Below are 21,058 nucleotides of genomic sequence, written 5' to 3' on the forward strand. Positions count from 1 at the left end.
TGAAAGAGGGGAACTTTTCCTGAAGAAAATCTCTCTCTCCAGGAACAAAGTCGCCAAGCTGTGCTACACTTTCATAAAAGACGGAGCGGTGAGGGTTGTCGTGTTCTGCGCCCTTTCCCAACACTCTTCAGATGCAACATTTCAGTAGGCAGAGCAGATGAGGCTCCTTCTAAACCTCTAAATGTTTTGGGACATTCGGGTGCATAATTAGCATGGAACAGTATACGAAAAAAAACAGAGAATCTGACACACACGTCACTTTTGCTGTTGAACATTGCAAACATTGTTACCCTCAAACTGAGCTGAAGTGCTTGTTTGTCAGAGGAGAGTAAAAAAAGTTCTGGGGGCCCCCCTGTCCTGTTCCTGCCTCATATACGCGCTCCTCGTTCCCTCTCACAGAAAATCCTGACGCACTCGTCCTCCAGAGTGGTGCTGAGGGTGCTGGAGGAGGCAGCGGCTGAGAAGAAGCGCTTCACCGTGTACGTCACAGAATCCCAGCCGGACTCCGCAGGGTAAGCGATCCTGCCATCATACAAAACGGGAATATGCACACATGCACACACACACACCACACATGCAAGCACGCACACACACACCACACATGCACGCACGCACACACGCACGCACACACACACACACCACACATGCACGCACACACACACACACACATGTGCACATGCACACACACATGCATATGCACACACACACACACACCACACATGCATGCACGCACACACACACCACACATGCACGCACGCACACACGCACGCACACACACACACACACCCCACACATGCATGCACGCACACACACCCCACATGCACGCACGCACACACGCACGCACACACACACATACACACACCACACATGCACACACGCGCGCGCACACACACGCACGTGCACCCACCCACACACACACACGCACATGTGCACATGCACACACACAGACAAACACACAGTGAAAGCCTGCCGTGACACCAAACGGGGAAAACGCACACGCACACACACACTCATACACGCCTGCTCATGTTCAAACTTTATGCTCTGTAAGTATCACTCATTTAGGGTATCTACTAAGCAAATATTAATAAAAACATTAGTGATTTTTTTCTCTTTTTTTCTTTCTGTTGCAGGAAAAAAATGGCCGAGGCATTGAGAAATCTCAACGTTCCTGTCACTGTAGTTTTAGATGCTGCCGTGGGGTAAAGCTTTCTCCTGTTCTAAATTCACCACGGCTGTTTAATGCCTCAGATGTGGGCTGTATCTGGGCTGTGTCTGGCTCCCTGAAAACAACTGCTGAGGGTTAGACAAACAAGAACAGCACATACCTCATCCATTCCAATGGTCAAACAGTTTGCCACATGTGTGTTATCAGCCCAGACAAACATACGCATTTCAACCCCAGCAAATGTCCTGCATATTAATGATTTATTGATTAATGATTTATAAAAAAAATATATATTTATCTGTGCCCAACGTGGGACTGAATATATCCAATTTCCACCCTAATTTGGCATGTCTGACGCTTTGTAACCACAAGCACGTTCATGTGCGATCACCACTGCCGATTCAGGAGAGCGTAGACATCCACGGTTATCTGAAAATGTTGCGAGCTGCTTCATTTCACACTGCAGACCACAGCTAAGCTCACACAGAGCGGAGGTGGAGGAAGACCGTTCATATGTGTCGCTGGCCGCTCGGCCACCAGAGGCCGCTAGAGAGTTATGAAATGTAGACACCCTGACTAACCAAACCACCCCAAACCCTGGACGATGCAGTCGGCCAACTGCGCATCTGCCCATGCAGCTACCTGCTACAGTCGTCACTGGCACGGTCCGCACTCGATCTGAGACTGGGGCTCCTCAACGAGTCCCCCAGCAGACACAATTTATGATATTATTTGAGAACCAAAGATTATTCACCAGTACCATAGAGTTCCTTCGCGATTGTACATTTTGAATCGGTAAAATGTTTTCTTGAAATCCCTCATATTTGCTATCCTTTCACTGGATGTGCCAATAAAATGCAAAGGCAGACCAGGTAGGGTTTCTGAGAAAGTGTTGTGATTTGCTGCAGGTACATCATGGAGAAGGTGGACTTGGTGATAGTGGGAGCAGAAGGAGTGGTGGAGAGCGGAGGAGTCATCAACAAGGTGGGTCCAGCTGCCCAGGCAGTGGACAGGATACAACAGCCGTTAGCAAAAAGACGCTAATACTGAAGCCACTATAAAATCCATCTCTTCGGCTCTTTTGAAGGGAAACTACACCCTAATGTCACATTTTTTAAGTAATTATCCCTCTCCCATTAGGTAAAAAAACAAAAACTTTTTGGATAATTTTCAGACACAATCTGTTTTGTTGTAGTTGTCTAGATATCTTACTTACCACACTGTATTCAAGAGACAGGTATACCGAGTCAGGAGACTTGATGTCTGGAAAATCAGTTTGTGTAATTGGCCCATTCATTATTATTGGTGGAATGACCTACCATCAAAAATGTGCGAGTGATGCAATCAATCAAAAATAGATTTTAAAGTAAAGGTTCCCCTTTACCAGTGTGGGTACGTTTCGTTTTTTAAACCCAGTTGTAGAGTCTTGAATGTAATGTTTGCGGAACAGCAGGCTTTCGGTTTTAAGAATGGAAGGGCACTTGTGTGGTTACGCGTTCCCTGATTGTTTGCAGATCGGTACCTATCAGATGGCCGTGTGCTCCAAAGCGCACAACAAGCCCTTCTACGTGGTGGCAGAGAGCTTCAAGTTCGTCCGGCTTTATCCTCTCAACCAGCAGGACGTCCCCGACAGATTTAAGGTGAAGGAAGAAATTGGATAATGACTCTCTCACCGCCCTCCTCTCAAATCAGTTATCGATCGTGAACCCGACACTGGTTCTGAATGGCTGGAGACGTTTCAGATTGTCTGAAATGGGGTTTTAAAACAACAATCAGTCCAAATAGATATTGCATGTGTGCAAAGAGAAAATAGCAGAGCAGAAATATAAAAATAATCTTTTAGGAATCCTGTAAAATTCCATGGCTATCACAGCTGTCATTGATATAATTTTGTTAATGTACTGCATTAGACTTTAATTCCTTGTTTGAAATGCAGTGCTAGCAGAAGTTGTAGACAAATTTTGCCTGTAATTCTGTACATCACATTTTCTGATACGTTAGAGCAGTTGTAAGCAGCTCACCCTAACCTTCCGTCTCTAAGGGGAGGAACAGCTGCTGATGAGCAGCCACTCATTAAGAGCAGAAATAAGGCTGAGACCAGGCAGGAGCTTCAGCTGTGTTTAATAGGTGAACAAGCTCCCAAGTCATCTGATATTCGGGTTGATGGAGGCAGTGTCTCAACCCTAAGTCCCACTCAGCAGGCTGGAGGTCCTCTGGCCTTGTGTCCTGGGGACCCCACTTCTCTCTTAGGACTCTTAGGGAATTTTGAAGGGTCAGGCGCCGTCTACCATTTACGCTCTTAGGGAATTTTGAAGGGTTAGGGGTTGTCTACCATTTACACTCTTAGGGAATTTTGAAGGGTTAGGGGTCGTCTACCATTTACACTCTTAGGGAATTTTGAAGGGTTAGGGGTCGTCTACCATTTACGGTCTTAGGGAATTTTGAAGGGTTAGGGACCATCTATCCTATATACTCTTGGGGCCTACGGAAGGGTTAGGGACTGTCTGCCATTTACGCTGTGTACCAACTCGGTGCTTTCTCCCTCAGTACAAGGCAGACACGCTGAAGACGGCGGAGAATCTAAACGAGGAGCACCCCATGATCGACTACACGCCCCCCTCCCTCATCACACTGCTCTTCACGGACCTGGGCGTCCTCACTCCCTCTGCAGTCAGCGACGAACTCATCAAGCTTTACTTGTGACAAGCCTGGTAACGTCAATAAAGTACAACCAACAAAGATGTCCACGTTCGGATTTATGAAACGACTGCAACACGGACCAACACAAAGCACGATGAGGTTTTTTCTCGGGTTTGTTCTGATTTAAATTGGGAAGGGGGGGGGGGGGGGGTACAGAGCAGGGAGGGGCAAGGAGGGTCATGTCCATTTCAGGACAAGTTCTGCTCTAAATTCTTTAACTCAATCACACAGGGAGCTCATGAAGGAATGGGCAGCAGTGTGGTACAGTGTTTAGGGAGCTGGGCTTGTAACTGAAAGGCTGCTCATCTGATTCCCAGCTGGAGTGCTGCAGTTGTACCAGCGAGCAAAGGCACTTCAGTAAATATCCAGCCATATCAATGGATTGCATGTAAAATGAGTCGCACCGGGTGATGGCATCTGCTGAACACCTTCATGTAAACTGCAGGGAACTGATAACTTTTGTAAACTTGCATGAGCGGTTTTATGGTGGTGTAAAACCCAGGGTTGGGCAACTCCGGTCCTGGAGGCCCGGAATGTGTGCAGGTTTCTGTTTCCACCAGTTACCCTGGGTAAATGAGCCACCAGGCTGCATGCGCCGATTACCCCTGTAAAACATTTCACACAGGGACACGAGAACAGTCCTCGGCTGGCGTTCATGCACTTATCAACAAATGTAGCAAAAATGTCCGATGGCTTAAACGTTAGGGCTAATTAAGTAACCAAGGCCAGGAGTTGGCATGTAAACCAGAAACAGGTACAGCCCTCGTTGGTGTAATCTATGACTGAACCACCATGGGTATATAGACAGCCAGCTGTGGTAGGGGCAATGAGTGGAAACAAAAACCTGTATACGCACCAGCCCTCCGGTGTTCCCTCACACTGTGTGTGGAAAGGTGAAATTAGCACAGCTGATGTGTCGATTAAGACGACTGGCTGAAATGATCAAGGCGTGAACTTGCGGTGCACACCCTAAAGTCTGGCAGGGCTGTGTGAAGGTTGGGGTGCTGGTCTCCTTGGAAACATGGTAAATGGTAGATGGACTGCATTTATATAGTGCTTTTATCCAAAGCGCTTTACAATTGATGCCTCTCATTCGCCAGAGCAGTTAGGGGTTAGGGGTTAGGTGTCTTGCTCAAGGACACTTCGACACGCCCAGGGCGGGGTTTGAACCGGCAACCCTCCGACTGCCAGACAATCGGTCTTACCTCCTGAGCTATGTCGCCCCGTGAGCGTTAGGAGAGCGTTAAAAGCAGGGGTGCACAACTCTGGATCTGGAGGGTCGGTCTGCGTGCTGGCTTTTGTTAGAAACTATTGCCTTAGTTTATAGAGCTGTCAGAAGATAACCGTGCTGTACTTACTCCTGTACTTGAGCACAGTAAAATATTTATTATTAGATCGAGATATGATTGAGCTAACTTTTAAGAGCATAAGCTGGCACAAAATCCTGAAACGGATCGGCCCATCTCGTGCACCCCTGGTTGAGAGCGTTCTTCTTAGGAACTACAGTGGGAGACACAAACTCCCCTACTGCTCCACCTGTGTCAGCTGGTGCAGGAACAGGGCTGTGATTGGCTGTAATAGGTGGTCACCTGGACTAGTGTGGATGTAACAGACGGGGAGGGAAGAGCTTTCATGAGCCGTCAATCACTGAGCCAATTTAGTGCTTTCTCCCTCAACAGGCGATTGAACTCGTAGTTCTGTCCCTAAGACAGTCTTCACACCTGCAATGAGGTACACAAACTGGAGAACTCTCCTTTAGAGAACACATCCTGGAGATCCCCCCCCCTTAGAGAACACATCCTGGAGATCCCCCCCTTAGAGAACATGTCCTGGAGATCCCCCCCCCCTTAGAGAACACATCCTGGAGATCCCCCCCTTAGAGAACATGTCCTGGGGGACATGCTGTGGAGAACATGCCTTCGGGGACTCACACAGACAGGGGGCCATTTAAAGAGGTCTCTATAGGGTGGAAACAGGGTTCCGCTGTTTGGGTGGCTGGCTACGGGGGGGGCGGCAGCATCACATCTCGTCCTCCGTTCCAGAGTCGTCCCCTCGGGACGGCCCCGTCGCTCTGTCCCGGGACCTCCGTCCCGCCGTCACCTGCGTCTCAAAGTCCTCCTCGCTGATCTTGCCCTTCTTCAGCTTCTTCAGCAGCCGAGTGTCGCTCAGGAGCTCTCGCATGTCCTCCTCGTCCACGTCCGACCCCTGCCATCACAAATCGCCTCGCTGGTTAGCGGGAAAGGTCGATGCACTTCGCTCACAACTTTCCCAGACTTTTCGAAAGACATTGGGATGTTTTATCACTTGACTTTTCCGTGACTTCTCAGGATGCAAATATTTTCAAGGACTTCCCAGGGCTTTGAGGAACCCTGGTATTGCATCACAAAAAGCCTGTGGGATGCCACAGTCCATCTGAACCAGGGGTGTCCAATCTTATCCGAAAAGGGCCGGTGTGGGTGCAGGTGTTTGTTTCAGCCCAGCATCACGACACCTGATTCAACTAATTAACTAATCATGGTCTTCAATCAAAACCTAAGTAGAATCAGGTGCCACTGTGCTCAGCAAGCACAATGCAAACCTGCACCCACACAAGGCCCTTTTTGGATAAGATTGGGTACCTCTGATTTAAACCATTTCTACTGTTTAAAAAAACCCCATTCTACCTTCTATAATGGAATTTAAAAAGAGACTAAAATCCATTACCTCGTCTAGCTTTCTCTTGGCGGCCATCTTTTTCCTGCGGTCCCTCTTGGTGGACTGTTTGGACCAGGCCTTGTTCTTAGCGAAGCTCCTCTTCCCCGGCGCCGAGGCCTCCCTCTCTCTCAGCGCCAGCAGGGCCTTCTGCCGCTGCTTCTCCCTGTTCTTGTCCTTGAATCGGATGGAGTCCGTGTCCACTGCCTCCTGTGCGAAGTCGGGGAAGGTCTTGCCCCGCAACTCGGGCATTTTGGGCATCCGGAGAAGGGCGAAGCCGCGGGCCAGAGCTGCGAAATCCAAATCTGCTCGACACGGGTCAGAGCCAGTCAGAACCAGTCAGAACAGGCGGGCTCAGCGTCTCCTTTACTTTCTGTGACATCATTCACATCATTCTGCTCCAGTGTATTCAGCTCATCAAAGCAGCAGCAACTGCAGATGAGTTTAATGCTCTTAAGAGTCAGAAGCGGATAAAAGTGCGACTAGATCAACTGCAGCTGCTGTCAGCCAAAGTAAACCTTTTCATCTAACCTGACCACATATCCAGTAATGAGTGAAGTGCTAAGAGGGGCTAGAATTAATTCCTAACCACTGGAAAGTTTTTCTATGAAATGCTTGTGAGGGGGTAGGGTAAATCTAAAGATCAATTTCAAAGTTAAACTTTACACTGTAAACAGATACCGCATTTACAGTATGTGCCAAACCCTGGTTACCATCACTGATTCTTGGGATTCGCCAAACACTCAGTGCCATATTCCTGTCATACCAAGTTCTGGATCCCTTTGAATCAGAAACATTCCCATTTGGATGCCCTATGTATATTCACGAAGGGGCGTGGTCGAGAGCGAATAGTAGTAGAACCTCCTGCATGTTAAGAAGCAGAGAAGGTGGAAGGACCCCCGAGTACCTGGCGAATCTGCGGAAATCTGCGCTGTCGCTTTTAGGGCGATGTCCATTTGGGAAGCTCACCTTTGACCCGGAAGATGAGGCTGCACTCGTGCTTGGCGTAACCCTGGACGTAGGAGACGAAGGCCCTCATGCCCTTCTCGAAAACGGCGCGGTCCCGCAGCGACAGGGCCTTCACCTTGGACAGGACGTCCACCACGTCTTTCACCGGGGACATGCGCTGCAGGGGACACTGGGAGAAACCGGCAGTGGAGCATTACGTCGTTTTACCGGGGAGAGACCGCACATTTAACCAGAGTAATTATGTCAGAAGACACTGGTCATCCCAGAGGAGTGAAGAACTCCACACCGATTCTTTTTAGTGAAACATCTTTCCACACATCTGTGGCTTGTATTATTGCTATAGTATATGAGATGGCTTTGGTATGTAGAACAGCTCGTATTTGACCCGTTCATAACATCTTATACACAGCATCACATCTCGATTCCAAAAAACGTGATCCATAGACTAGTTTTAAAAAAAAATAAAAAAACTAATCTAGACTAGGGTTTCCTATGTCCACATTCAAAATGTTATTGCAATGCATTAAAAAAATGCTTAGAAACCATTTTTCTCTATAGTGCTATTGCCTATAATACTACTCTGTTGGCTGCTGCTTACCTTCTGATTGATGGACAGGAAGTTGACGTAGGACTCCTCCATGGGGAGCAGGAAGACGAGGGCACTTCCCTGGTTACCGATGCGCGCCGTGCGTCCGCACCGATGCACGAAAGCGCTGCGGGAAGAAAGAGAGGCGTCTCCCATCAGCTCTCGCTTACAGTCTCAGCACCTTCAGAGTGCGCCACACACACCTCATCACATCCAGGAGCGCGAGGTTTTATTAACCCGCAGGCCCTCCGTCCTTAACTCATTTCAGCCAATCAAAACATTGTGCCATTTGCAGGAAAACACAACGATTGGCTGAAATATCTGAACTGAAGAGAACAGAGTTCTGCCCATCTTTGATTCAAGAAGCCCCATTCTTCCATTACCTTATGCTCAGTTTGGGGGGGGGGCACTTGTAGTGTAGGTGTAGGTGGGATTGGGTGGAATTCAGCGTGGCCGTACCAGGCACTGCTCGTGGGGGTGGGGACGTGTAGATGTGTAGGTGGGATTGGGTGGAATTTGGCGCAGGACGTACTTGGCACTGCTCATGGGGGTGGTGGGGGGGGGGGGCGTGTAGGTGTGTAGGTGTGTAGGTGGAATTGGGCACAGGCCGTACCTGGCACTGCTCGGTGGATCGTACTGCAGGACCCAGTTCACCTCCGGGATGTCGATGCCACGCGCCATGACGTCAGTGCACACCAAAACCCCGCTGCAGCGCAGAGCAGAACGCGAGTCAGCAGAGACATAACACAGAATCAGCACCCCTGTTAAGTCTCTTCAAGAAGCATTCCTCTGTACTGTATCATTTACTCTACGCTGCTACTCTTAGTTGATTGTCACAATATAGAAAGATCTGGAAACTTTCTGAATAATACAGAGGAGAACAACAAGACTAGTTCCAGTACTGAAAGATACTTATGAACAGAGATTTTGTTTGGTCTATCCTTTTTCTCTTTTAGTGGGAAAATGGAAGGTGTGGTGGAACGTGAACCAGACCTTTACCATTTAAAAAGTTGTTATGATGGATGGCAAAGGTAAGTGCCATGAACTTCAGGAACGACTTCTCAGAAATTTCCATAACATTCCCAGATCTGAGTGCTGGAGACACTGGGTCCCCCCAGATTCATATGTTTTGGGGCCCACGGCATTCCCGCCAGTGACTGGACTGCCCTGCAGTGCCGGCGTACATTAGACTGCTCACCTCTTCAGCTCCCGAAACTCGGAGAAGATTTTGTTGCGCTTGTCTTTCATCTTGCCGTGGATGCAGAGGATTGTGACGTTCTTCACCAGGGCCTTCAGAGCCATGCCGTAGTACTCCACACAGGCGCACGTGCTGGGGGGGGGGCCACAGGAAACACTCGGTAAGGACCCTGGCCCCGCCCTGCTCCTCTAAAACCCACCGCCCCACCTCTCCTCCCAAACTGGCCCTGGCCCCAACATGCTCCTCCAAAACCCCACCTCTCTGCTCCCTTAGACCTCAGCACCAACCAGCCAAAACTGGCTTCCTTTTTGAAGCTCACTTCCTGGTCTCGTTGAAAGACGTTGCTCACTAGCGCCAGTGTGGTTGGCTCCAGTATAGGTGATTCAGCCACCCGTTTTGTTTTAAGTTGGTACCAATATGGTAAAAATACAAAGTCAGTAATTTTTTCCCCAACAAGAATGAATATGTACTCGCAATAGGTTTTTTTCTTTGTATAATGTCACGATAAATCAGTACAGGGGGAGACATTTAGACCGTATCTGAATATTTTTTGGACGAATGAAGATATGGTTTGCTTCAGGCACTTAGTGGATGATACGGACCCAGCCCGGACTTCATGATCTTAAAAAGCCCCCCCCCCTTTTCCCGACTGCGCAGTCTCTGGCTCTAAACCTGTTCTCTGGCTCCAATTTACAAAATAGTGGGACATCCACGGTTCCAAAACGCTTTTCACCACCCCATGGAGAGTCAATGGGTGACATCACAGTCACTTAGTCCATATTTTTTTCTACAGCCTATGCTCAGCACACCTGATCTGTCCCACCTATATCAATGGTCACCATGGAAACGTGCACCTACCTGAAAAAGACCAGCTGCTTCTCGTGCTTGTGCTGCCGGAGAAAGGCCACCAAGGTGTTGAACTTCTCCTCCGTACGGCAAATCTGAGGAGAGACAGCGGGGTAACTCAACAGGTTTATAAGATTCAGACACAATTTGTCCTTACAGACCAATTAAAACATATTACTCCAGGTTAAAAAAAACTACACATACATTGACAGTAAATGTTTTGGAAAAGGATGATGACTTTATTTTAGGGGACAGTTTCAGTTCTAAACACATTATTTGCTTCTATCATGCATAGAGCTGGATGAATGTTCATCTTGCTAAAGCAGAAAGCTACAACCGACCCAGCATTCTCTTTACACTGTGTCCTGAGGGCCTAAATTATTAGTGTCGGGTGACTGACAGAGGTTGTCAGGTGATCTGATGGACAGCATCAGGTGATTGACGGACAGTGTCGGGCGACTGACGGACAGCGTCGGGCGACTGACGGACAGCGTCGGGCGACTGACAGACAGCGTCGGGCGACTGACAGACAGCGTCGGGCGACTGACAGACAGCGTCGGGCGACTGATGGACAGCGTCGGGTGATTGACAGACTGTGTCGGGGCCTCACCGTGTAGTAGTTGCTGAGCCTAGCGGGGGTCTTCTGCACGCTGCTGGCCGCCGCCCCCTTCTCCTTGACGGTGATGCGGACGGGGTTGCGTAGCCCCGCCCTCACCAGCTTCTCCAGCTCCTGCGTCTGCGTGGCGGAGAACAGCCCCGTGCGCCTCTGCTTGGGCAGGAAGCCCAGGATGGCGTTCAGACTGAACGCGCGCGGACGGACGTGCACACGCACGAGACACGCACGCAAAGAAACACATGCACGCCACGCATGCCCACACACACATACACACACATACACACACATACACACACAACGGAACAGTAAGGGCATGGCACTGTTGGCGTTTGAAAGGCATATGCTCTGTGACTAAATGGACTGCAGGAACAGCGTGTTGCCTACATGCGCACTGCTACACATAACCTGCAGTCACCTTCTCCAACACAGTCTACTTGTTGTAAAATAAGTACGTACTACTGACAATGTTACAGCTTCTCTGGAAACTGATAATGTAAATGGTAAATGGACTGCATTTATATAGCGCTTTTATCCAAATTTCTTTACAATTAATGCCTCTCATGCGCCAGAGCATTTAGGGGTTAGGCGTCTTGCTCAAGGACACTTCGACACGCCCAGGGCGGGGTTTGAACCGGCAATCCTCCGACTGCCAGACAACTGCTCTTACCTCCTGAGCTATGTCGCCCAATGTGTCCATCTATGTGCACAAAAATCTGTAGACACCAGTAAAAAGGTCCAATTCATTAATGTTTGCGGGGCCTCTAACCTGCAGGTACATTAGCGCACTTCTGTTACCAGTGAACCCAAGACACCCCCACCCCCACCCCCGCCCCCCCCCAGCCGTTACAGTCCCTGGTGCACCTTGCTTCAAAGCCCATGTCCAGCAGCCGGTCGGCCTCATCTAGAACCAGGACATCCAGGGTCTTCACAGAGCTGGCCAGGTCCAGCCCGTCCGCCTTCCTCCGGAACATGTCCTCCAGCCGACCCGGAGTGGCGATCACTATGTTGGCCCTGTCACAGGTACAGGTGACGGTCAGCGCCAGATCTCAGTCAGAGGGGGTGTCTCATCCAGGTAATCGACAATGCTTTTAACAAGCACTTTACTCCACATTTTCTTTCCTCCCCAAAATGCAGGATGCCCAGGTGTGAATCCAGGCCTGTTCCTTTGCTGTAGCGTGCTCTGTTATACTCGGAAGGGTGCACAGTTAAGACTGGACAATTCTGAAGTGCGAGAAGCCAGCTAAGAAGGCATTTCACTTTTTAATCCACCGGCTGAGCTGTGCAGGTCTATGTTGAAGGACTAAAGGCAGATTGCAGATGCCCAACTGGCCAAGAGGAGGCGCTATTTAGTATGGAGATGGGCAAAGCTCTGCTGGCTAAAACCTGGGCACACAGAAGGCCAGTTATGTGACATCTCCGGGGAATTCAGACCACAACCTGGTGCTGGCATGAGCACTATTCCATACAAACCATCACCAAAGTCTTCGCAACACTGAGAAAAAATAACACTGCTGCATACACTACTCCATTAGATTTACATTACAGGCATATATACTTAAGCAGGTGCCTTAAGATTAGCTGCCTTGCTCAAGGGTACAACGGCAGTGTCATATGCAGGAATCGAACCAATGACCTTTAGGTTACAAGCCGAGTTCCTTACCCATTATCCAACAGGCTGCAGTCATGACATTGTATGATTTCATTTTCTATAACGAACAACCGCACTGAAAATATAACATAAAACAGCGCACACCAAGTTCAAGTTCCTACTGGCTTGAACAGGTCTGAAAGGTAAAACCCAAAATACTTGCCCAAGGGTCTTGAACTTCTCCACATCTGCTATAGGGTTGCTGCCTCCAATCAGAAGTATTTGTCTGGAAAGGATAAAAGTCTATGGTGAGTGGGCGTGCATTTCAGCCTACCTGTGGATATTTAATTGGGCTTCACGCACCTGAACTGAGGGAAGCTCTGGATAAAGCGACCCATCACCTCGCTGATTTGTAGGGCCAGTTCACGCGTCGGAGTGACGATCAGCGCTCCGACCTGCAGAGATGCCATCATGACCTCGTACGTTCAATTGCCAGGTAAAAACTAAATCACGAGTCACGGCGACTAAATACTTCTGAATACCGTCACCACTTGCCATTTCTCAAACCATAACTAAAAAAACAGGCATTTCCGTACTCCAAGACAAGTAGCTAACATGATACCATTTGTACCTGCATTTTCTTCAGCTTGTCCTCCCGTTTCAACAGAATCTCTAGTATAGGGATTACAAATGCCAGCGTCTTCCCGCTGCCAGTCACCTGAGAAAGATAACGAACATTAAAGGTTCTGTACCGTCCACGATAAAAATAAAAATAAAACATACCACTGTACACTTCTAGCTACTAACAAGTATCCTAACTTACCGCTTCGGCAGCAACGTCTTTATTGCTCATGAACAGTGGAATGCAGGCAGACTGAAAATAAGAGAACATATTTTACAAAACAGTATCATAGCACATTTAATCTGGGTTGAGCAGAGACTACTCGCATGCTACTGCAGAAAACTAGCTTGCTAACTTGTAAACAATACCTGAACGGGCGTCATGTGCGTAAATCCCAATTCGTCGAGTGTCTTCAAAATATCGTCATTAAGTTTAACGGGTAAACTTTCCCACTTTCCTTCGGTTACATTCTCCATTTTAAGAAACTTTTATTTTCACAAGAACATGAGGAATTAAAACACGTTGTTCCCACTTCCTTCCCATCTACGTATACTGTCCGGGTGGAAACGCATGGTAACATAGTTATTGGCCTACTGTGCGCAAATTAAGTGGTATATGGCTCTCCACGTGTTTGTTTTATCTCAAAGCTGCTAAACCGATATAGTGTGCCGACGTGAATCTTCCAGCTCATAGCAGTTGTAAAGTACAAGAGCGGCTGTCTTTAAATCAATAAGTCAGTTATATTACATGCGTTTATGAAATAAAACATGGAAGTGAAAATGTAATTCTTGAAGTTTCTCTCGGGATACCCAATATGCAATCTTCAAATTGTCTTCTCTTTTGTTTAAGGTTCAAGTTTAAGCATAAGCCTGTTCATTTTGCCCAATATTTTTGAAGTTCGTGTTTCCTCGTTACACATCTCAACAATCTACTCTCCATTTTTCACTCCCATTAGTTCAGGTGCAAAAATAAATTCAGCGATTGCGAGATTATTCCACCTGTAAGGCGCGAAATATCTGAAACTCGAATTTCCAAATTCAGTAGAGGTACGACGAATTTACGACGAAAGAGTATCACATCACTAGAGCGGAGGTGATAACTATGTGTATTTCTAATTAGCAGACAGCTGAGGTATGAAGGAAATAGACCAATTGTTTTATAAATGAATATATGCCAGTGCTTCAATCTACGCAGATTAAATTAAGTATATCCTTATAAACGTTTAAGTTTAATTGTGGATCAGAGTTCATTGAATCTATTCCAGACAATTATCAATAACAGTGAGGTCTTGTTGGGGTAGTTTGATGGTGTAACGTTTGGAATATTCAAGTCATTTAAAAAATCGTTAATGGAAATTTTGTTTCTTAAAAAATATTTTTACAAGATTAACTATCCAACCTTATGATCAGATTTGTAAACCCAACTCGACCTGGCATGTAACTCTCACACACTCACTCACGTTTAGCAGGCTGAAGATTCTCCACAAGTGGGAGCTATTAGCACTAAAGTAGCTGAATGGTGCTTTGTATGGTCCTACTTCTTTTTTTTTTTTAACACAATGCGTGCCAAATTACGCTGAGATGGTTACATGCGTATGTCCAATGAATACAGCATAATTTATGAAATAATTACAATTTTTAAAAAGCAGCAGCAGAAATGCACCAGAATACTTTAAAAAATGTTAAAACTAAAGCAATTTGTTCATTGTGTAATCCAATTTCAGATTTACAAAAGTAAACCACTTCAACACATTTTAAGAATGTTGTTTATTATTTACTAAACCTGGGTCATTTGACAAACATCTGCCTTAATAATTGTACATCTTTACAGTTGCTTCCAAGCCTTCCTGTGTTGCACAGAATTTCTGAGATGGCACACGTCAGGTCGTCCCAGCCGGTTTCTGGACTCTGGTGGCCTCAAATTCCCAAAAGTAACAAACATTTTGCTTGATAAGGAATACTCATGACCAGGAAATTAAATATACAAAAACAGTGTTGCCAACAAATAATGTTTCCGCACCCCAACCCTCTCAATTCAATTAAACAAGAAAAGTACAAGCAACTATCTTACAACAAACACAACACTGTCTTGATCCACAGCCACACCCTTAATTTACACCAGGGCTGGCCAACCCTGGTCCTGGGGAGCCGCAGGGTCTTCTGGTTTTTGTTTTCACCTTAAATACAACAACCACTTAGACCAAAGAAACCAGGTGAGGAGAGTTAACTGTGTAATCACCTGCTTTAATTGATCAATTAAGTGCAGAGTAAAAAAAAAAAAAAAAATTTTTTTTTAAACCCCCAGCAGACCCTGCGGCTCTCCAGGATCTGGGTCGGCCATCCCTGATTTAGGCCATCATTAATACAAGGGAAGAAGAAAGCCTTTCCCACCCCGAATGTACAGAAACATTCCCAAATTCTTATGTTCCTTGGATGTGGGGGAGGAGGGGGGGAGGACATGTAATTCCCAGGACATTCCCGGAACATTTGGGCGCCTTGCCAATGGTCACTGGTCACAAACACGGCAAATCAATAAGGTGTTTATGTGCAACTGATCAAGTTTCTTTTCGAGACTGAAATGTAGTTTTTTTTGTTTGTTTGTTTTGGTCTTTTTTTAAACCAGTGATGAAATATACTCCATACATTGAGAAGATGGCATTTTAATTTCAAATCATTTTAACCCCAAAATTTGCAGGCATTCTGACCTTGTTACATGTAATTTGCAACAGAAAATGCCCCCCCCCCTTCCATCCCATCCCAGTTAGAAGCCTCTTCAGTGTGACTGGCAAATTGACGTCTGTTGATTACAAGCAGGGACAAAGTTCATTTTGTTGTTTCAAGTTTGTTGTCACAGTTGTCCCAACTGGATTAAATAAACACAAACCTCCCAAAGATTTAAAACCAAATAAATTACAAGTATCTGCAAGCTTGACAACCCAAAAGCTAAAATAACCTTGGCCTCAAATTCTAAGATGTTTTTCTTGTTTAAAGGCAAGGGTTACAAAAACAAAATGTACAATGGTAACAGCTACGCCAATAATTAGACAAAAAAAACAAACAGGAAAACAAAATGGAAGGTGGATACAGTGGAAGAGTAATATGGACCGTGGTTCCAAAGGAAGTCGGATTTCCAATCTTGAAGTAAATGGTATGGCTAACGGATTTGGTACCGTTAATGGTGAAACGCTTTGGAAAAACGGAATATGCCCTTTTAGACCACTCTCCGCACTTCGAAAAACCTCTTCAGGTAGTAAATCTGTCCGAGGGTCATGGCTACAAGAACCAGAGCTTCGAAGAACGACCAGAGAACCACCCGGCTGTTCGTGTTGTCGTTGACTGGAGAAGAAAAATGAGGCGGGGGGGGGAGACAGGAGAAGAAAGAATGAAAAACAGAGTCTCTGTACATTCCAGACCACTTCTTAACAACAATCTGCACACTTCTGTGGTATAAAGCCAAAACATTTTGTTGCCCTAGACAAAACCACACTTCACAAACAGTCCTTGACACTGAATTTTGTGAGGCAGTTTAAAAAGAATCAATTGGTTCCTATATGCAAGAGAGACAACAACAATCTGGCCAGATTTAAGCCGAACCAGGGGCTCTTTCCAATCGCTTGTTTTCACTCCCAGCATCTGTTCTTCTCTCCTTAGCTCCACCCAAAAGAAGGATGCAAGGAAAGGAAGTGAAGAAAGGATGCTAAGATGGAGGAATCCTGGAAACATGTAAAGGTGCAAATGGAATATCCTTGCTCAGTCAAACGTCAATGCAAAGAATGCGCTTGTGTCTCCTTGCTCAAGCATCCTCTGGGATCCTCCTCGCTCCTCCAAAGAGCATTTAACGGATCGGAATGTCATTAAAGATGGTGGACCTCGATAAATTTCTGGAACAAGCGAAGACCAAGGAGAGGAGGACGGATAAAATAAGCGATTGGAATGTGCCCCAGGTGCTAGCTACACACACTAACTTCCTGCCACCAAGTGTTTCCTTATTGGCTGAACTCTACTGTCCCACACTGAGCCTACAGGTCATGTGACATATTGGTCATGTGATGTGGTTTTCTGGGGGCAGAACTGCACTAAGGGCCTTTTTGGATGGATGGATGTGGGGAGTTCTTACTTGCTCTGTGTATCCTCTCCCGGACCTCCATGTACTCCTGCTCGTGTTTGACCGCCGTCATGGCAATCGCCAGCTCGTTGATCATCTCCTCCAGCTTGTTCTGGTGGGCTGAGGGAGAGGAGATCCTTCGGTGAGCAGCTGTGTGCCATTACACTGTGCGCGCGCACACGCACACACAATCTCTCTCTCTCAAACACACACACAAAACAGGCATGCACGCACACAAAACACAGACACTCTCAGGCACGCACACATGGTCTCACGCACGCACGCAGACGCCAGCAGGGGTCAGGGCATCCACAGCTGAGAGCAGGGGTAGGGAACCCTGGCCCTGAGCTGCCAGAGGATAAATGCCCAGGCTAAATGTGGGCTGGAGGTGCTCAGATTTTAACCAGTCACACTCAACATTCAGGCTTACAGTCTTAAACCGTTCAATCAAGCTCAGGACCAAAACTATCAGCATCTCTGGCCTTTCAGCCGCCGACCTCCTACCCACCCCGTATCCATGAAAATAAGAAATCAAGCTCAACACTAGCTAGGCCACACCATACTTCAGATATGACCACACAGCAACACTGCAGCTACAACTGCTAAAGGGCATGTGAATGAACCACACACAACATGCAAACGCACTCGCTGTAGAGAATGACAAGTGATAACCACTTGTTTCACATTTAATAGAGAAGACTTGAGGTGCAGTGCATCAGTGAAGGGGCAAACCACCTATTTATCCACCAATATCAGGCCCACCACATTGATGCGTAGCAGCCATATTGCATCACAAACAAATGCAAACTTGCAGTAGCTAAGGCTACACCTTCAGCATCTTCTCATGTAGCTAGAAGTTGGTCATTTTACCTGCTTCAAGTTAGCCAATGTGCTTTAAAATACTCGATAGGTTAGTAACAAATATTATCCGTCCACGTTATTTCCATTGCCAGGGAATATGTACGTGCTTAGGCAAAAAGAGCGTCGTTGGAAAACAAGCAAACCACTCAGAGCTTATTGGATTACAGCCAGCCACTGCCCTTACAGCACAAGGCCAAAGAGCTCTAGGTAACAGAGCGACCATTTTTTTCATGCTACCTACTACCCACCATCCCAGCTGTCACCACCACCTGAGGGGGAGGAGTCAACAGGACCAACACAGAGAACAGAATCAGAAGGGCAGGGTCAAGGCATTAGTCAGGGTCAAGGGTCAATCGAGAGACTCTCACAATGATCCCCAATAGACCCAGGCCTGTGATCAGGGTGAAAATACAGTACAGCATACATTCAATACTCACACAAAGCTTGTAAATGTAAAGAAAGGAGGGGGGAGAAGGGGAAGGGGGGGGGAGAGAGAGAGAGAGAGCGAGAGAGAGAGAAAGAGAGAGAGAGACCTTTGACTGTTAACCAATCCTTTCTTCACACTTTATAATCCTTTATTAGAGAGAGCTGCAAGTCCCTGACCACCAGTACCCCTTCACCAGTGAAACTCCACATCCCACCTTCTGTCTCCATGTCCTGGCCCTTGGGGGCCTCGCCGATGTCAATGGTGAACATGACGATCTTGGGGGTCATGGTGGACATCTTGTTGCTGAAGCAGAACTTGTAGGTGCCGTCCATATGTGCGGCTACAGAGTACTTCCCGCTGGACTCCCTGTCCCCTTTATAGATCTGCTTTCCATCGGGCCCCGTAATCTGCAATTAGAAATGAATGTAAATTCCCACCTTTAAGAGCAAACCCAAAAAAAGCAATCCTCGTGCAGTAACTGCCGGTCAAGCAGGGGCCTCAAGCCCAGGTCCTGGAGGGTTACACAATTTTTATAGCCAACTTAGGCCTTTAAAATGAACCGCGTGTACCATTCAGCCAATGAAGTACGTAACTAAGCACTTATGAGCTTTAAAAACCAGCAGGTTCTGCAGCCTTCCAGGTCTGGATTTTGAGATCTTTAACTTATACCCTCCCCGAACATGAAACCCATATAGAGCTGCTCTATATTACTGGCCCATGTGGTTCTTATATAATGATAATTTCATAATTTTATGTGCTCAACAGCATTATGAGAGTAGTGTGGGCATCACCCCTCAAGTCTTGAAACAGATCAAGTATTCAAAAATGAAAACACTGCTTTTTTCTAGCCTGTCAAATGGGTCTGCATCCAAGACTGTTTTGAGGTATGAGCAACATATTTGATTAACATCTACTTTTGAAAATGCAAACTGCATCACTGTTGATACACTCTGCTATTTAATCTGTTATGACAGCATCAGGTGACGGTCAAAAGAATTAGGCAAGAAACACTGGATGTTCATTCAGTGAAAAAAAAAAACTTGAAATGCCTATATAACCCCCAGATTTAGGTGGTCGTACCTACATTACCCTGAAAGTTTCATCATCTTAACCGTCATTCAAGTCTAACTGCATACATATGAAAATTTCCGCTCAGATTTTTATTGAAATTTGGTACGTTACGGTTAAGGAAACCATAGTAGTTTTTACATATATATCAAAAAAGAACAACATTTGAGATTAAATGGAATTCCTTATCTTTTGCCATTTGTCATACGGAGTCTGTTTTCCCTTTGCAAACAAGCTCAGAGTGGGCCCGCCTCTATATTCGGCTCTGTGATGTGATTAGGGGCGAGTGGTGTTCATTCAAATACATTTGCATCCGGAATAAACCGGTAATGTGCTGAAATCTGAAATGGTGGTCTCAACCGCGATCAGATATTTATCCACGCAAATTCATCATCATTTACAGAGAAAAACAATTAGCTCGTCTTTAATTGAGAAGTAAAACAGACGTTAAAGTCTGTCAGACAGCGACGGAGTACACAGATGTAGCTCGCTAATAACAGCAATTTGTACCACAGCCTATCGGTCAGTAACGTTACGCTTTGCAATGCTGCTATAACAACTTACACAGATTTCCTCACATCGCTGGCTGCACACGTCTGGAAACTAAACAGAACTTCACTGGAACCATAGTGAACTAACGTTAGCCAGCTATAGTTAATGGTGCAATAAAGACACAGCTGTCTGCTGCTGTTGAGGGCTGCTAAGCTTCCAGTCAGTATTGGACTTATTCTAGCTAACGTTACACGCTTGATTAAGTAAATAAGAACTAATTTAAGGTATTTACGCATCAACTAAAGCACTGCTAGTCTGTTCACCTTGCTGATGCCAGATGGGTAGCATTAGCTTAGCATATTTGTATACCTAGCTAACGCTACATGGCCTAACGTTACTTCAGCTGTCCACCGCGTAGCCGTGTCCATGGCACACAAAACCGCTTCGGCCAGGCGGAGCTTTGCTGATCTGTCACAATCCCTGGGGCTCACCTCCACATCGATGTCCAGGAAGCCTCCTTCGGCAACCTCAAACATCAGGCCCATCTTAGTGCCTGAGTTGACCCGTTCAAAGAAGCATTCCTCGGCGTGAGCGTCTATGCTGACGAAGTACCCAGAAGCTGTGGCGGAGAAGACGGCTAGGAGGACAGTGAGCTCCGAAAGGGTGAACATCGCTGTTTTTCTGTGCATATAAAAGTGTAATCAACTGTTTTCTTGGCTTAACACAACAGACAGAAAACAGAGCGGAGAAACACAGACACCGAGCGCCCAGTAAGCTACCAGGCACCGACGGACGGAGGTGGAGTTTCAGTCTGTGCTGAGTCTGTTAGAAAAGGAAACGCGGATCAGTCCTGATACTGCCACGTAAAGACAAACGGAGAGCGGTGCGGGTCAAACTACTAAATGCGATTTATAAAAAAACCGATCAGCTAAGATAACAAACGACACAAGTGAAAGTAACTTGATGTGAATCGACTTCATTGTGGTTTTATGACCACAGAACAGAGTTTAGACCAAGGCTGCCCCACTCCAGGTATTGTGGGCCACAGTGCCTGCTGGTATTTGTTCCAACCGTGTAGTACACCGCCCGATTTCACTAATGAGCTTACTTTCTATACCAATA

At 46.6% G+C, this 21,058-nt stretch overlaps 3 protein-coding genes and 1 long non-coding RNA gene across 4 annotated transcripts in view; 2 read left to right on the top strand and 2 right to left on the bottom strand.

Moving 5' to 3' along the window:
- The window catches only part of LOC135239944 (translation initiation factor eIF2B subunit alpha-like), a 5,754-nt gene extending 1,845 nt beyond the window's left edge, over positions 1-3,909 (top strand). Inside the window, exons 2-7 of the mRNA XM_064308954.1 lie at positions 7-88; positions 400-512; positions 1,134-1,202; positions 2,077-2,152; positions 2,683-2,808; positions 3,716-3,909. Of these exons, the coding sequence (XP_064165024.1) occupies positions 7-88; positions 400-512; positions 1,134-1,202; positions 2,077-2,152; positions 2,683-2,808; positions 3,716-3,871 (622 nt within the window). The 3' untranslated portion in view covers positions 3,872-3,909. The remainder of the gene's footprint in view (positions 1-6; positions 89-399; positions 513-1,133; positions 1,203-2,076; positions 2,153-2,682; positions 2,809-3,715) is intronic.
- A 133-nt stretch (positions 3,910-4,042) lies between these two features.
- LOC135239117 (uncharacterized) lies at positions 4,043-5,267 on the top strand. The gene is made up of 2 exons (XR_010325287.1): positions 4,043-4,875; positions 5,099-5,267. It is a non-coding gene; the product is annotated as an uncharacterized LOC135239117 (long non-coding RNA).
- A 229-nt stretch (positions 5,268-5,496) lies between these two features.
- ddx55 (DEAD (Asp-Glu-Ala-Asp) box polypeptide 55) lies at positions 5,497-14,070 on the bottom strand. The gene is made up of 14 exons (XM_064307541.1): positions 13,353-14,070; positions 13,186-13,236; positions 12,994-13,080; positions 12,726-12,817; positions 12,586-12,648; positions 11,636-11,785; positions 10,769-10,958; positions 10,171-10,253; positions 9,313-9,444; positions 8,728-8,820; positions 8,127-8,241; positions 7,529-7,697; positions 6,572-6,864; positions 5,497-6,073 (listed from the first exon to the last, which is right to left on the bottom strand). Exons 1-14 carry the CDS (start codon positions 13,458-13,460, stop codon positions 5,888-5,890), a joined length of 1,812 nt encoding a protein of 603 aa, XP_064163611.1. The 5' UTR covers positions 13,461-14,070; the 3' UTR covers positions 5,497-5,887.
- Positions 14,071-14,731: 661 nt separating this feature from the next.
- On the bottom strand, positions 14,732-20,804 carry tmed2 (transmembrane p24 trafficking protein 2). The gene is made up of 4 exons (XM_064307550.1): positions 20,428-20,804; positions 18,591-18,783; positions 17,101-17,208; positions 14,732-16,319 (listed from the first exon to the last, which is right to left on the bottom strand). Exons 1-4 carry the CDS (start codon positions 20,623-20,625, stop codon positions 16,195-16,197), a joined length of 624 nt encoding a protein of 207 aa, XP_064163620.1. The 5' UTR covers positions 20,626-20,804; the 3' UTR covers positions 14,732-16,194.
- Between the last annotated feature and the right edge of the window lie 254 nt (positions 20,805-21,058).

Source organism: Anguilla rostrata, chromosome 14, assembly GCF_018555375.3.
Source record: "Anguilla rostrata isolate EN2019 chromosome 14, ASM1855537v3, whole genome shotgun sequence".
Lineage (NCBI taxonomy): Eukaryota > Metazoa > Chordata > Actinopteri > Anguilliformes > Anguillidae > Anguilla > Anguilla rostrata.